Source organism: Tachypleus tridentatus, chromosome 6 (genome assembly GCF_004210375.1).
Source record: "Tachypleus tridentatus isolate NWPU-2018 chromosome 6, ASM421037v1, whole genome shotgun sequence".
NCBI lineage: Eukaryota > Metazoa > Arthropoda > Merostomata > Xiphosura > Limulidae > Tachypleus > Tachypleus tridentatus.
The window spans coordinates 102,068,294-102,085,589 of NC_134830.1; the positions used below are offsets into that span (position 1 = coordinate 102,068,294).

General features: G+C 31.4%; 1 protein-coding gene across 8 annotated transcripts in view; it reads right to left on the bottom strand.

Moving 5' to 3' along the window:
• Positions 1 to 17,296, bottom strand: part of LOC143253198 (vascular endothelial growth factor receptor kdr-like) — an 87,208-nt gene that overhangs the window by 9,479 nt on the left and 60,433 nt on the right. For all 8 annotated transcript variants that reach the window (XM_076506645.1, XM_076506642.1, XM_076506649.1 and 5 more), the window contains 7 exons: positions 14,548 to 14,652; positions 11,409 to 11,528; positions 8,000 to 8,225; positions 6,155 to 6,416; positions 4,541 to 4,663; positions 3,511 to 3,581; positions 2,549 to 2,689 (listed from right to left, as the gene is read on the bottom strand). In XM_076506645.1, coding sequence (XP_076362760.1) covers positions 2,549 to 2,689; positions 3,511 to 3,581; positions 4,541 to 4,663; positions 6,155 to 6,416; positions 8,000 to 8,225; positions 11,409 to 11,528; positions 14,548 to 14,652 — 1,048 coding nt within the window. The remainder of the gene's footprint in view (positions 1 to 2,548; positions 2,690 to 3,510; positions 3,582 to 4,540; positions 4,664 to 6,154; positions 6,417 to 7,999; positions 8,226 to 11,408; positions 11,529 to 14,547; positions 14,653 to 17,296) is intronic.

Here is a 17,296-nt window from a genome sequence, read left to right on the forward strand (position 1 = left end):
CCTGGAATACTTGTGATGCTGTGACATTTAACATAATTGCACATTGTATTAAAATATAATAAGCATGCATGAAAACAGCAGAAATTACTTGAAATCTGAAGATGAACTAAATGAACAACTTTTCCTAATAAATATAATATTTTATTAAAATCCACACTTTAGAGAGATGAATGAGGTCTATTTATAGTGTTTATCACATGTAAACAAATGCAAGATTTCAGATATTTAATAAACTAGATGAGGGATATAACATTCTTTCACTTCTTGCAAGTCACTAAATATTAATGAAATATGTATATGATTATCAATATACAATGCATTATTAAAGAAAATTTAAAATTATCAATGAATCAGAATACAGACCTACAGTAGAACATTATTTAATGTACAAAATTAACTGAACTTCAAGTAGGACATTTCAAAGTTCCATTTTTTTACACATAAAAATAAAAACCAACAATACTGACAAATGCTAAAATTCATCAAAAAAAAGTCAATTAAGTATCATGGTGATCTTAAACGTTTGTAACTGAATTCATGAAGTTTAGACAAGTTAAATTTCAGTTTTTTTTTATATCAAAGAGGTAAAAGTTTATTGAAAAGAAAGTAGAAGTGGCAAGAAAGTGAATAATAACTGTTCTATAATATTATACAGAATTATTTAACCAGTACTTCCCAGTTACAGTTTTATCGTAGAGGTCACTGTTATGCACCACTCCAACCATTTTATCAATGCCTTGCATGTGTCAGCTGTTAAATTAATGAATGTGCACTACTATAGACTGATAATACACAAGTTTTGGTATACTAAATAATAGATGCACTGGGAATTACAGGTCATCTGTAATGGCAAGTAATGTAACAACTTTAGATCATGATGACCTGACATCTTACACTCGTGATGGCCACAGGTAATTGCTGTGGAAGAGTACTGGATTTTTGAGTTAGCAAGCTGGATTCAAATCTTTGTGATACCACAAAATATTTTCCACACTCTGAGATTATGGGTGCATTAATAAGAAGTCAAATCTCAGTATTCAGTTTGAGAAGAGTAGACATAAAGTAGCTTTGCACAAAAGTATTACACATAGAAATAAAACTAGAAAATGTTTTATTTACGTTTTATCAAATGGCAAAATCCAACCAATTTCAAACAAATCATATAATGCTCAACAAAAGACGTCATCAACTGGTCCAATTAAATCAACCTGCTATATTGGTAATTTATACCAAAAGTTAAACTACTGTCATCATTTTGGTGATAGTTGTTTAATCAATGTTAAGCCAGTGAATAAAAATCACCGGTCGAACATTGCTTCAACATCCATTTGCTATTCAGGCATCTTACTGTATTTCTTTCTTCACTTCATTTTATTTATTTGAATTATTTTAATCAGGGTAACAGTACTGTGAATTTCATTCACATTAGTTAACTTTATAAATGGTATGTGCTAGAAGTAAAAATTTAAAAAAATAAAATGCTTATTAATTAGTTTATATGACAGTTTCTAAATAGAGTAAAAAATTTCAAGGTTAGGATTATGTTTGAATCATGGTTATATTATAATTACTACTAATAGCAATATTGCCTTCTCTTTTCCTGATGTTACTGTTAAGCCTATTACAAGTCAGTTTGGTTAAAATGTATGTATTATGTTATGTTAACATGAAAACCATCTATTTCTTACACATAATTTGAACCTAGTAATGAGTATTTTTTATGTGTATGACCTTACTATGTCATACTCACACTACCTCCACTTACTTAACATTTCTTCAGTTAAAGACCCATTATTTTTTGTTTAGTCACAAAGGAAGAAGCACACTAAGGTTAACAGTACAAAGAAAATTCCAGTGTTAAAAGCATAAGGTTAACTGACAAATTTTAGTACAGCTTAAGAGAAAATCAGAAAATGTCTTTGAAAACTCAAAGCACTCTTAAACTAAAACATTTGAAATAAATACTAGTGTATTCAAGATTCACTTCAGGAACTTTTAAAGCATTAATAAAATACTTGAACATGTGGTTTAAAAATTCACAATTTAAGTTAAAACATTTTTTTATTCTACTCCTATGGTTCCTAAACTGTAGGTTGCAGCATCAGAAGACGAAATAAATTATGCCTACTTTTGGTCTGAATTAAAATATTTTGAAATTTATTGGTTACTATGATGCTTTGGGTAATATGTTGTTTTGGTGCTTTCTGCAGGGTTTGTGTGATGGGGTCACATAGGAATAAAAGTCTGAGAAGTGTTGTTTTCTTTATCTTGTATATTCAACTATCCTTATATTTTTAAAGATAACATTCAATTTCTAACCAATTACAGAATCATTTACTAAACAAAATTGATGTTTCTTCTTCCCAGTTTACTTCATAACATTTTATTATACTTTTCTTTCTCACACAAAGTCAAATCATTTTAAGTTAAAACTTTTTGATCTCCAATATATTTAGCTTTGTAAGATCATTGTTGTGATAACGGAGTTTCTACTCATTTAAGAATATATATTAGAATTAGAAATGCATCACAAGATATTAGTACTTACACATCATCAGGACATAGTTCTGGTTTCTCCATTCTGTACCCATTCTTTAGTTTCTTATAAAATTCTTCATCAATATCAATCCCTGGATATGGATTACTCCCAAGGGTAAAGAACTCCCACATCAAGACTCCAAAAGACCAACTATATCACAGGTATAAAACAAGAATGAATACCTAATTTCTGTAAAAACGTGACTACTTAAGGTAAATAACACTTTTTTTTAAGCATTAAAGTTTTTTTCTGATCACTGCAATTTATCAAAATATAGTTACATAGCCATGAAAACTAGTAAAGTGTTTAATAATATATTTTTAAGGAAAAATACTTTAAATAATATTTTTATTGTGCTTTGTATGAAATATTTAGCAAACTTAACTTCACATATATAGAAAAATACTAATCTAAAGGAACTGAAAATTTTAAGATTAAAATTGGAAGCTAAATTTTACACAAAATCTTCAAATAAATTGTACTCGTTTTTCACACATCTCAACATTATTTTAATGTATATTTGAATAAGCAACAGAATGTCTACTTTTGTTTAATATGACTTGGGTGAACAAATTCCTCATTATCAATTTTAAGTGTACTAATGTTTTTGTTGTATTAAACAAAACAATATAATAATATTGCATATAGTTTTAAGTATGATTAATACAAAGTTACAAAGAAAGTTGAAAACAATATAAAGTTAACTACTGATTTATTTGTTTAAAAGTTTTTTTGTATATTTGTTTTCCATTGGTTATGAATAGTGTTACTGCAGATTTACTCAGAATATGAAATCCTATTTATATAAATCTATTACATGCAGTTGCTATACATGAACTTTACTGTTTCATTCTCCATTTGAACATATTCTGTAGGAAAGAGAGCAAAAATAATTTCTATGAAAAACTCCACTATCTTTTGCAAATTCAGTTTGTGTAGTTGTTTCCCTATTACTCAATATCTCAACTTACACATCACTCTGAATAGTAAAGACTTTATCTCTTATTGACTCAATGGCCATCCACTTGACTGGCAGAGGACCCTGTAGAATAAAAATTTATATGAAGAAGTCTGGAAACAAAACAAATAGTTATCAAGAAACCAAAACATTTACTGAAAACATAACAATGGAATTATTTTTATTTACATTACATTTAATAAAAATCATATTTCATTAGAATAGGACAATATGGAACATTATTCTTCAATATGTACGAAGATACAATATGACAAACTTTATATATAGATATGGTGTCTGTAACGTTTCTGCAGATCCACAGCATCAGTGTTACTTTAACTCATTATAAAATGAGTATTTTGTTTGTTTCATATTCTTTTTTTGCACAAAGCTACATGAGGGCTAGCTGAACTAGCCATCCCTAATTGAGCAGTGTAAGACTTGAGGGAAGCCAGCTAGTCATCAACACCCACTGCCTGATCTTGGGCTACTATTTTACCAACAAATTATGGGATTGACCATATCTATCACAAGGCTGAAATGGCAAACATGTTTGGGGTGATGGGGATTAGAATCTGTGACCCTCAGATTACAAGTCAAGTGAAATGAGTAACAAACTGTTATTTTTGAACATTTCTAGGGAAATATTTCTTTGTTTTTGTTAACTACAAAGCTACACAATGTATTATCTGTGCACTGATCACCTACAGGTACCCAAATCCAATTATTAGTATTATAAGCATTCAAATGTACCCCTGAATAAAAGTGAAGTGGTAAAAAATATTATAAAAAAAATTGCTAAAACTAAGAAACTTTAATCAGCTCACTTTATTCTTAACCACATATTGTTCAATAATAAGTGCATTCAGCTATTCCTTGGACTAAAGAAAAAGAACCAGCATACAAAGTCTTCAGTTCAAAACTACAGGCAAAAAAAAAACTTTTTTTTTTTCTGATACAATAACTGCCTTGAAAGTTGACTAAATAAAAGGCTTACTTGCAAACTTTACTCAGTAATTTCATTACAAAAACTACAAACATACATCTCCTTTCTTAACATAATTGGAGTATTTGTAACAATCTTTTGCAAGGCCAAAATCACATATCTTCACAATATTATCTTCTGATAACAGGACGTTTCTGGCTGCCAAGTCTCGGTGAATAAGCTGAAAAAAACGAAACGTTTTTTTTTATATTATAATTGACTTTCATTACTCTCCTAATTAAGTGTAAATATTCCATTGTATTTATATTTGGAAAATATGCTTAGCTCAAAAGTGACATTTTGTTTTTCTTTTTTATTTTCTATATTAAGCTGAAAGATTATCTAATGATAATTAGTGTAAATTTAGTAATATATTAATATATAGCTATGGCATAATTACAATAGTAGATGTTTAACTCAGCAAATCTCAATTATTAATTTACTCTACCGATTATTTCAAAATGATAAACCTTTGTTGGAATTCTATCACATAGCATGTGATTAAAAGATTCCTTATGAAAATCAAACCTTTGAGTTAAGTTTAAAAATATTTTCTGAAAGTATATATAGTAAGTTACATTATACTTTATATCTTATCCTCCACAATAGCTAATATACTTTGTACCGGAATTTTCAGTAACTGCCACCATGGAAATTACCTACTTAGGTCTCAAATCGTCTCATCTTATTGACAAACAACAGAATTCTAGTTTCAAGCTTTGGTCAAAAGAAATATCTGAAAATTCTGATTGCTTACATTGACACTGAGCTAATGATCATTACAACCATTTGACCTAATCTTTCACGTGCATTTGTGTTTTTGGCTGTATGTTGTGCATCAATGAATTCAGCTTTCTAGATTCAGTTGCAAGTCACACTGAAGGCTAGAGGATGAACCATGTTTTAGTGAAGGAATATGTAATGGGCAGGATAACAATATCTGCTTTGGACATGATTTTTTAATTATAGCTCACTTGCTAGAGGATAAGCCTAAAAAAACTAACATGAGCTGAGGTTCAAGCCTTTATCAGAGTATCTTTCTTAGCAGCCCATTGCATTTTACGTTAACAGTAATTAAGTTAAAAGTATAATGAAACATACATTTTTGTGTTGCAAATAAAACCACAGTTGTTTACTTTAGTAGGGTGAAAAGTCTAAAATACCAGTAAACAAGTGATATAGAAATCAAATAAAATTTTGTAAAACATGAAATATTACCAAACAAAATTATAATAAATGAAAAAGGAAAACTAATGCAATTGAAATAAGAACACTCGCAAAGGTTTAATGCCTTGCTCCTTTCAAGGTTGAAAATTACGCATAAAATCATTAAAATGGCTCTCACAATACATGTTGCAATCTGACCAACTATGTACTGGTTTATAAAAATATCAGTAACTTCGCTTCATGTGACAATTGTAAAAATTCCATTTTAAGAGACATGTTTGTTACAATACAACTATCCCATGAAATACTAGATACTAATCTTGATAAATTAATGTTACAGAGGGTGAGATCCTGAGAGCTTAATTAGCACATTGATTAAACCAGATTTATGAAGTTCTGAATTAGAACTCATGTGAAAGATAAGCATATTGTAGGAGATTTGGAAAATATCCTATCTGCACACCACACAAAAAATAATCAGAATGTAAAACTTAAATGTTCTGACCTTTCTGGACTCCAAATATTCCATTCCTCGAGCAACTTGAAAAGCCCAACATAGCAAGTCACAAGTCGACACAGGTTCATCTGAAGTATCTTTTTTCTTAACAGACACCCTGCTGAAATATCCGGAATTGTTAGTTGAGCCTCTACTATTCACGTCAGTTAACTCAGTTGACACTGAAATTTTTACTTCTGTTCCTGTACTGTTTGAGGTTGACCTTGTAGTTTGATTATGTGTGAGTTCTACATATTTTAGGGATCTTTCTCTAAATGGTAAAAAACAATAAAAACAGCAATTAATAAAAGACTGACATTTTACAAAAACGTCAGTATACAGTTTTCCAATTAATTTAAATATATGATGCAAAAGACGAAGCTTTCTGTTCAGTAGTGGACTTGCTTGGTTATAATATCTGAGTAAATATGCTACAACTAATAAATGAATATACATGTGCTTGCACCCATAAACATATGTTGGTATTTACAATTTTAAGGAATGCTATACTTTCCTTGAAAAAACAACACTCTGATGTAATCAGATAACAGACATTTTATAATGCAATTTTCATTTTTACATTAAAATGTTTGAGAAAATCTAAAATAAAATAAATATGTTTGAGAAACATATTTTGTTTAATGTTTTGAAATATTTTTATAATGTAGATTTTGTACAAGGGTATTTCTTTATTTTGAAAAAAAAAGTCAAATGTGTATCCCCATGAGTGAATAACTAATTAATTTATAAAGGAACTCAAATATGTATTTGGTTTACTTAAAGTGCCATTTCATTTATGCCTGATTGTGCAAACACAGTAATATATAATGTACAACAACAAAAAATATTTGAATTTTTAACCAGAAAAATTCAATTGTTGTAATTGATAAGGTATGTTATAATTTATTATGAACAACTTTCAAATTTGCTAATAGTTGTAAAACAAACATAACTTCATAAATTATAATTTGCAACTAAAAGTAAATATTTGTTTTCTCAAATGTATGACAATTGCTAAATGTAGAATTCTAAGATATAAATTATTCTGAGTTGACGAACAAAGAGTATTAATTCTTGTAAAAATAGTTGAAGAACATACAATTAACATAAAATTTTCCTACATCCTTTCAGGAAACATATCACCTATATATATATACGTAATGGAATAGACAATAGAAACATTTTACAACACTATTTTGTAAGTACAGCTACACAGGCAAAATACAACATTACAAAAATATAGGCTCTAATGTGTTAAATATGTAAGAACTTGTATTTGTATGCTTTATATGAGAATAAACAACCATGTAGAGAATGCAGTTGGGTTTGTTAAAAGTAAAAATGTAGCATTACAGGATGTTTACATGTATTATGGATACACTGACATTAAAACACTAAATATAACATTAATAATATTTTTTGTTTCTGGTAACTAGTTACAGGGCCATTAGAAATAGTAATGTGAAACAAGACATTATGATATTATTTTAGAAATAAGTTCTCACTTAATTTACTTGTATAAAAATGCTAAAATTCACAGTGTAAATATGTTATCGCACTTTAAATAAGCTTTAATAAAAAAAACTTTAGATTTGTTCTGATAAAGTATATCATACAGCTTCAAAAGAAGTAGTTTCTTTTCTCTAAATTTAAAGCAAAATAATAATTCCATAAAGATTTTTTTCCTGTCTTGAAGCTTCTCTAACAATTTAACTACATAATTATACATAGTGATATGAAATGACATATTTGTAATTAAATTAAAAAAAACTTATCAGAAAAAAAAGAATATATAAGAATGACTTTTTTCATTATTTTAGAACCAAGAAACATTACTTTTTTTTCCATGCTTACTTGTATGTTGGGTTTTCAACAGCCATTACTTGGTCAGGATTTGGATTTTGAAAATATGTTGTGTCATTTTTGTTCACCACTCGAGCTGACCCAGGCAAAGTACAGATGTTTGGATCAATCTTTCCAGTCTTGGGATTAAGTTGACTTATGAAATTTTCTCGATGTTGAAGGAGATAGTAACGAATGTTGCCATAGTGACAATATTCCACTATTACCATAAGTTCTCCTAATAGAACAAAGTGAAAAAAAATTCAAGTCAGATTATTATTTACTTCTATATTGGAAGAAAAGCTTTATTGCTCCACCATAACTGGAAAACGTTTATCAGAAAAACTATTAGTAAAATTAAAATCGAATTTGAAATGTGTGTGCAACAAAAGCCATGTATCTGTGAGCTACAGTACTGTGCAAAAGTGTTAGGACAAAGTCAAAAATTATATTTTAGGCTACTTTCAAAGAACAATGGAAGGCAAATCACAGGTGAAACATCAAAAGTTTATTTATCTTCATATTTAGTACAACAGAAACTCAGTGGAAGTGCTTGTGTTCAGCAAACAGTTAATATTCTGTGCATGTGTCTCTTTTGCTTTGATAACTGCAGAGAGTATTTCAGGCATTGTTGCAACATATTTAATCAAAGTGTCTTTTGGAATTTTACTCCAAATTTTGTGTAACACACTCCCATAAATTTTGTTAGGCAATAACCTTTGATGTGACAAGTTTTTGATCTATCAAATCCTAGAACCTGCTAAATTGAATTGAGATCAGAACTCTGTGGGAAACATTGCATTATTTGAATGTCTCAACCAACTTCTTTCTTAGCTAAGCAATTTTTGCATAAGTTGAATGAGTGTTTGGGGCCATTATCTTCTTGGAAGTAGAATCCTTTACCAATAATATGCAAACCAGTGGATATATAATGATCCATCATGATATACTCTGTGGTTTGCATATTATTGATAAAGGATTCTACTTCCAAGAAGTAGAAAAAATTTGCAAAATAGATGGAATAGTGGACCAATGCAAGTATCTCCTGCTGTCTCAGCAGAAAAACACCCCCAAACCACCAAGCTGCTTCCCAATTCTTCATGGCAGGCAGCTTTCTTCTGCCAGATATACAACCTACACTTTAAACTAAATATTTCAAACATTACAATCATCAACAGCCCAGTTTTTGTACTTTTTAGCGAATTTCAGTCTTTTTATGATAGCTGGAGATTCAAGTAAAGGTTTTTTTTAAACTGCTATCATTTAACTACTAGCCCAGTTGAAAGGGCTATTAACTCAGTTGTAAGGGTAGTTTTAAACTAGGACTAAGGAATAGTAGTGCAAAGATAAACTAAATGAAACAAAATTTAGATGTATTGGAAAGTTTAGCATAGGAAATCAGTATAAAAGTAGTTGTAAGAATAGGCTTAATTATTACTATTGCAATGGTAGAGGTATATGAAATAAAATAGGTGACTTTAAAGCACTGGTAGGAATAGAAGATTTTGATATAATGGGAATAACTTAAACATAGATAACAGAAATTTCTTTGAAATACATAATTATAGCTTATCTAATAGGGACACAGTAGTAAAGAGAGAGGAAGGAGTGCCTCTATATGTAAAGTGTGAGAATATTAAGGATAACAGCAAGGAGACTAAATCCATTTAGACTTCACACAACTGAATATTCAGTCCTTGTTGAGGCTTCTTGATACTGCAGATTTGGACACTTTTCTGTCATTTGGTACTGGTCATTTATCTCATGCTTGAGACCAGTGGCAGTCTTCTATTCTAAAGGCTTCATAAACGAAGACATCAGTATCATTGAGTTTAGGTCTTCTGCCTCTTCCTTTCCTATTTTCAAATTTACCTGTCTCATTCTCAAGATCTAGGGTGTACTTAACAGTGTTTGGGGGCATTTCATGTCTGCAGCAATTTGTTGGATAGTAAAGCATTTATGTGAAGTCTTTGCTCTACTATCATTTCTCTACTTTGTTTGGGTTGTGACATGAAAATAAAACTTAATATACAGTGTTACACACTGTTTTTATCAAGGTTTATTAGTGCACTGGTATTAAATTGATTTCTTTTAGCAAATACCAGTACCATGTGGTAACTTCTTGCTAACTTCTTCCTATATTGTTAAGACACTGCATAGAATTTGTGTTTTTGAATTTTGAGCAAAGCTACTTGAGGGCTATCTGTGCTAGCCATCCCTAATTTTGCAGTGTAAGATTAGAGGGAAGGTAGCTAGTCATCACCACCCACTACCAACTCTTGAGCTATTCTTTTACCAACAAATAGTGGGATTGACCATCACATTATAACACCTCCAACGGCTGAAAGGGCAAGCATGTTTGGTGTGACAGGGATGCAAACCCACGACCCTCAGATTACGAGTAGCACACCTTAACCCACCTGGCCATGCCAGGCCACCTCCTGCATGGAGTACCATGACAGTTATTTCAGACCCTATATTTAGATCATTATGCTCATTCAAGCAGAATCCTTATTACATGTCCTTGGTACAAGTATATGGGAATTCTAAAGAATAAGACTCAACAGGGATCAGTAAAGCATTACCATTACCATAGCATTGAAATTTACTTTCTGTAAAGGTATAGAAGAATTAACCTCATAAAATGGAAAGAAGGATAAAATATTCTCTTGTCCCAACACTTTTTCACAGTATTGTTAGCGAATCATTTTCCTTGAAATCAGGTCACATTCTGATATGCTTAAAATATTGACACCCACTGGATATAAACTTCTCTAGACCAATCTTGACGTGCGAGTCTTATTGATCATTCTAGATCCTAAACAAGTAATAGTTTTCTTTATTTCTTATTTGTAAAATATTCTTATGTGGTAGAAGGAAATGAAGATTATTTTCAAACCTTGCATAACTGAGTTATGAAAATTTATGATGAAGAGAAACACACTTGAAGTAAAAATGTATTCTCAAGATGGCTGATATGGATGTTAGCACTTTAAATGAAATAAAGTACAGAATAACGTTTCAACTTTCTTAAGTCATCTGAAGGTTAAAATTTTGCTCTGTACTTTATTTTAAGTGTAAATACCCATACCAGCCATCTTGAGAATACCTGAATTGTGAAAAATTGGTTAAGACAAAAATAACTTTAATGAAGTTTAAATTTGAAAGCCTGTGTTATTGAGAGTGCAGCCAGTCAGTAGCACCATACTGCCCATCATCTAAGCTAAGGGATTGACTGTCACTCTTATAACAAACCCACAGCCTAACATCCAAGCAATGATACTGGAGCTAAAATAGTTTATAATGTCAGGATTTGTCTGTTTTGAGCTAAATATAAATATCACAGGCATATAAGCCATAAATAGTTCACTGTGTTAAGACTACAGACTAAGTATTGAAGATAAATGTCAAAGATTCTTACCTTTAGCAGCATTCCGTGTAACAGCTCCAAGCACGTTAACTATATTCAAATGATGTCCCAAGTGAATTAGAATCTTTAACTCTGCCATCAAGGCTTTCCTCTGCTCTTGGTCTGCATGCTCTGATTAACCAAGATATAAATTAATTATTATCTATCCTAAAGTAGATGAAGTACAAGTGTAGTTTAATGATATTTTGCATCAAAAAAGTAGAGTATTGCAATTCATAATAGTGAAATATCATACTGATATGAATACCTGTTTCCTTTCAGTCATTTTATGTAATGACACAACATAATACAGAATATACAATACTTTCTCTCAGTATTAAAATAACACATTACAAGAAAGTAAATTAAAATATTTTTCTCCTATTTTAATGTCTCATATTTCTAATATGGAAATAATTTCTGTCATGAGATATTGACATAAAAAAGCATTTTTAGTTGGTAATAAGTTTAGAACGATAAGGAATCAATGGCCAACCTTTTCATGTATAAGTTGAACAAAAAAGATATAGCACATTAACATTTGAATCATGCATTAGAATATTTTTAATTTTCTGAGGAAAAAGAAATCCATTAGATACAGTTTAACATAATTAACTCTTAAAACAATACAGTAAAAAGTAAACCTGTTGGCTCAGTGACAAAATTGAAAGTTTACAATTTACACTAAAATTTATTGTTTCACACCCAAGATGTGCACAACACAAATTGCCCAATGTAAATTTTTGTATTTAATATTACACAATAGTATACAATGGGAAAAAAAGAAAGAGAGGAAACTAAAATTTTTATAACATTTGACTTTTTTTTGGTGTACAGGTACAGTAGTTCCATCAACTCAAAATATTATTTTCTACATAAACTTTATGAATAACTGAAGGGACATTATACAGGTATAATTCAAATACGATACAAAAATAGATGAAACTGAACATCTCAACTTATACTGGTGTAAACTTTTTTTCTACTTATGTTAAAAAAGTAATTTGAACATATGATTACATGAACAAATAAATAAAATGGTCAATACCTGAAAAATTTATCCAAGAAAATGAAAATATTTAAATGTAATAATAAACACAAATTTAAGTAGGAATATATCTATATTCAGAACTTAATTAAATTGCATAAGTTTTAATCTTTCCAAGTGCAATGAGCATTATAACAATTCAAATCATCTAACCTTTCTTAACATGCTCAAAGAATACAGCTTCAGAATATTATAGAAATATGAAACCTATTTTTGTACACGTATTAGGCCCATTAAATGTTTTTATACATTTCATTTTCTATACCTTAATTTTGACTTGAAACTCATACAGGCATGGTATGAAAGAGCAGAGAAGGCATTCCAAATGACCTTTTCCATAGAATAGAGCCAGAGAAGAGAAGGTTGTGCCTGACTGAGATGGGTGTTGAAGAAAACACTCAAATGAAAGAAGTACTGGGTATGATAAGAGGATTTCTCCAATTTGATTAACCAGCCCACCCTAAAAACTTCAAGAAGGAGCTAGTAAGTATGACAAGCTTATTACTGTTCAGAAGAAGCAAGAAAAGTAACCAGTCATCCATGTAGAAATTAAACTGCAACCACAGGGCATGAAGATGTAAAATGAAGGTTCACACCACTTGACAAAAACATATGGTGCCAAAGCCAATTTGAAGAGTAAGGTGCAAAATTGGTACACAAACCCAAGATGGACAAACTGACCATAAGGACAAGAATGTTCCAAGATGGGAATATATAGATAAAAATTGGAGACACCCCTCTTGATCATCCAAAGACCCAGAGAAAAAGCCTACTGAAAAGTAAAGTAGGATTCCATGGTGAATTATTGGGTGAGAATATATTTATTGAGACAGTACAAGTCAATGACTGGCCTTCAGATTCCAGAATTTTTTGGAAACCAGAAACAGTTGTGAATAAAACTCCCCAAACCACGTGAGCCAATTTCAATAGTCTATTGTGTTAGAAGGTGTGTATTGCCTCAGAAAGGCAATGACATGACAAGGGATCCTGAGGAGTTGAAAAGAAAACAGATACACTGGATAAGGGAGGAGGAGTGAAAATGGGAATGACTAATACATCTGACAATACTGCATGAGCCCAAAATTGGACATAAAAGGGCTCCACTGATAAACTAAGACTATCAGACAAGCTCTCACTGGAGAGTCACTAGAATTGTTGTTGGTGTACCATGCATTGTCATGAACAATGGTACTGCAAGGAGAATGAACAAGCTAGATCTGTAAAGACAATGGTTGGGATATAGAATTAGGTGCAACACTTAGCTCCAATTGGGAAAAATGGTACACCAGATGAAAAAGAGTAGATTGTTATTGTACCAAAGAGACCCTTGACTCTAAAGGCTCTGAAGTCATGTTAAACATGTACCATGTTAAAAACTAGGTTATACAAGGGTCCAATAGATAAACAGGTAAGAGATGGGTCTATGACAATATATAATCATGACCCAAAAGGTTCCAAGAACAAAGAAACCATGTTTACAGAACTAGAGCTGAAGATGGCAGGCGGGTCAACTTGGAAGTGAGCAGGGAGAGAACTTCGCAAGAACACATATCAGAATTCCTGTGAAGGGTCTTCGGTATGAGATGGATCAAGAAAAGGTAATGCAACAGAGTCGTCATGATAAAAAATTGATGAGAATACTATGCTCCTGTTGGATAAACAAGTCAAAGCCTGCCCCCCAAACAGGTAGAACCAAACCCAAAACTTGTTGGTCCAGTTAAGGACAATCTTTGCCCTAGAATAAAAGAGAGTGGATTGATTCAAAGCCTGTGAGGAATGAGGCATACTAATGCTATAACCCAACTGGGAGATGAAATGCTTAACATCAACTCAAATACCAGAAAAAAGGGAATGAGAGAAAATTAAATAAGATTAGGAGGCAGAATCATGTAAAAGGGAAGGACTTGGGTAATATGGAATAGCAACAATTCTAATATATCATGGGGATTTTCAAAAGTTAAATATACATAATATAACCTGTAACTATAATGGCTACACTTGACTTTCTACATACAAGGTATATGAATGTATTGAAAAGATTAAGTAATTGTGTGTTATGTTTTTCCACGTATTATCATGAAAAAATGCAAAAACACAAAGTACCTTTAAGCATTTTAACTGCAACAACTGTTGTTGTTTCAGCATCTCCTAAACCAACAGCTTCTGCTTTAACCACTCTTCCAAAGGCTCCTTGGCCTAACGTTTTGCCTAAGGAATGAAATGCATGTTCAGTATTGATAGCTTAGTACTCAATATGTTTCTTGTAGTACTTGGTTCTTGTACTACATTAAAAACATACATTTAATTTAAGGTTATGACTAATATTTTTGTTTAGTTTTATGCATGGGCGACATTCTTTATAATAGGTGTCTATCTATGACTTATTAGCAATACATTTCAACAACAAAGATACATCATATAATTCATTTGTTTTAAAATAATATATTAAAACAAGTGAAATGTATATACAAATGATTGTTACACTGCTGGTTACCACAATTCTATCCATACCTCTAAGTAATTTTATTTTTTGTCAAAGTACACAGAGGCTAGGTCAGTCACTTTAAAACACAATTTGACAAGATAATTTCACTTGAAAAATTACTGTACTATGCTCTTTATGGATAAACCCACAATCACACAGTCTAGATTTATCTATCAACTGACTAACTTGAACTACATTTTAGATGTGCATTATAACCCAACACAGACATAGAATGTTTCACACTTTGTGTGATATTATGATGTAATAATACTCAATTTAAAACAATGAGAAAACTTAGAAGGTTCTATAAACATGATGTAATAATACATAATCACCAATTCATAACAACTGAAATACAAAATGTACGAATTAAAAACAGTCACATAATCAAACCTGCGATAAACTATCGCTCTCAAAGTACTATACTTAAATCAACAAAATCATAACACATCAAACTTAAATATTCATATATATCTAATAATTTTTAATTATAAAAAACTTTATACAAATATTACACATTTATATCAGACAAAGGAACAAGTATGTTCAAACAGACTTATGCATTATAATTATATTCTTTGAACTAAGTTTTATGTCAGCATTTGATGTAAGGAGACACAAGAAAAAGATTTAATCTGATGGTTAAAGAGGTTTAGCAGTAGCATAATCATCTCTATCAGATGTACTAAATGTAACTCTAACAGTGATTAGATATGGTCCCAGTAAAATTGTTAAAATGGCATTTTTATTGTCTGAATCTTAATGCTTTATAGATTTTAGTAAAGTGTTTCAGGTTTTTACTAAAGTATAATATATTGTACTTATGATGCCTGCAATACTTAGTTTTGTTACACAGAATTTCTATCAGACGAACCTTTTTCCACATCCTTGACTTGCTACTTTGCATGACAAAATAAAATGCAGAAATAAAATCTAAGGATGTAAAAAATTTCAAGTTAATAAATGAAAAAAATAGAAGAGTATAATCCAAATTTTAAAACATCTAAGCTTCTTAATGACAAACTTCATTCCAAAAGTTAAGTGCTATTAACCTACGAGGTCTGTTCAAAAAATACGCGGACTGTTTGAATTGCGCGGCTCCAGTTGGTTCCAGTGGAATCCGCTTGGTGTCGCTAGGTTCGCACAGATCAGCTGATTACGACGCCATTTCCCAATTGCAGATATCTTCATTTGTGTATTAGCTACGCGGTTTTAAGTGAAGTGCGATTTTTTCGTTTGGCGGATTTCAGAATGAATGACCTGAAGGAGCAACGACTTGCTGTGAAATTTTGTGTTAAACTTGGAAAATCTGCGACTGAAACTTTTGCTATGCTTAACACGGCTTACGGTGATGTTGCTATGAAGCGTACGGCATGTTTCAAGTGGCATGAACGTTTTAAGGATGGTCGACAGTCCATTGAAGATGATGAGCGTCCTGGACGTCCTTCCACGTCAACTGACGACCCACACGTCGACAAAATCAACACCCTGGTGCGGGCAAATCGACGTCTGACTGTTAGGGAGCTTGCTGAAGAGTTTGGGATATCAGTTGGATCTTGTTACGAGATTTTGACCGAAAAATTGAAGATGCACCGCGTTGCTGCGAAACTTGTGCCTCAGAACTCGTGCGTTTTGGGCCAAACACTCGATCACTGTTCTTCCCCACCCCCCCCTACTCACCTGACCTTGCTCCTTGCGATGTTTTCTTGTTCCCCAAACTCAAAAGATCCTTGAAAGGAAGAAGATTTGAGACGATTCCCGAGATTAAGGCAAATGCGACGAAGGAGCTGGAGGACATTACAAAAGAAGCGTACCAGGACTGTTTCAACAAGTGGAAACACCGTTGGGATAAGTGTGTGCGTTGGGGAGGAGAGTAACTTGAAGGGGTCCCAGACCTGTAACTTCTAAATAAAGTACATTTTGTTTTATGACGTCAGTCCGCGTATTTTTTGAACAGCCCTCGTATATCATTATAACATTATTCTGACAGAATTAAAAACATTAGAATTAAAGATCCTGTCAATAACTCATGTAAAATTGGTATGTTTTAATTATTAACAACAATCATGATAAAATTAGCGAATTTGATGTTCATTTGCAATATTTTAAAAAAAAACTTATGTTAGCTGTGCATCTCAGAGTGTAATTTCATTTAATCTACAAAATCATTTAATTATGCATAAAAAGGTGTCTTAATGACCATAAAAAATCAAATAAGTAAATGATGTTAGCATTTTTCACTGCTGTTTTTCAGTACAAAGCTATATAATGGACTATCTGTGCTTTGTTTACCACAGGGAATCAAACTTCAGATTTTAGTACTCTAAGCCAGAAAACATACAACTGACCCACTGTGGGACTTGTATC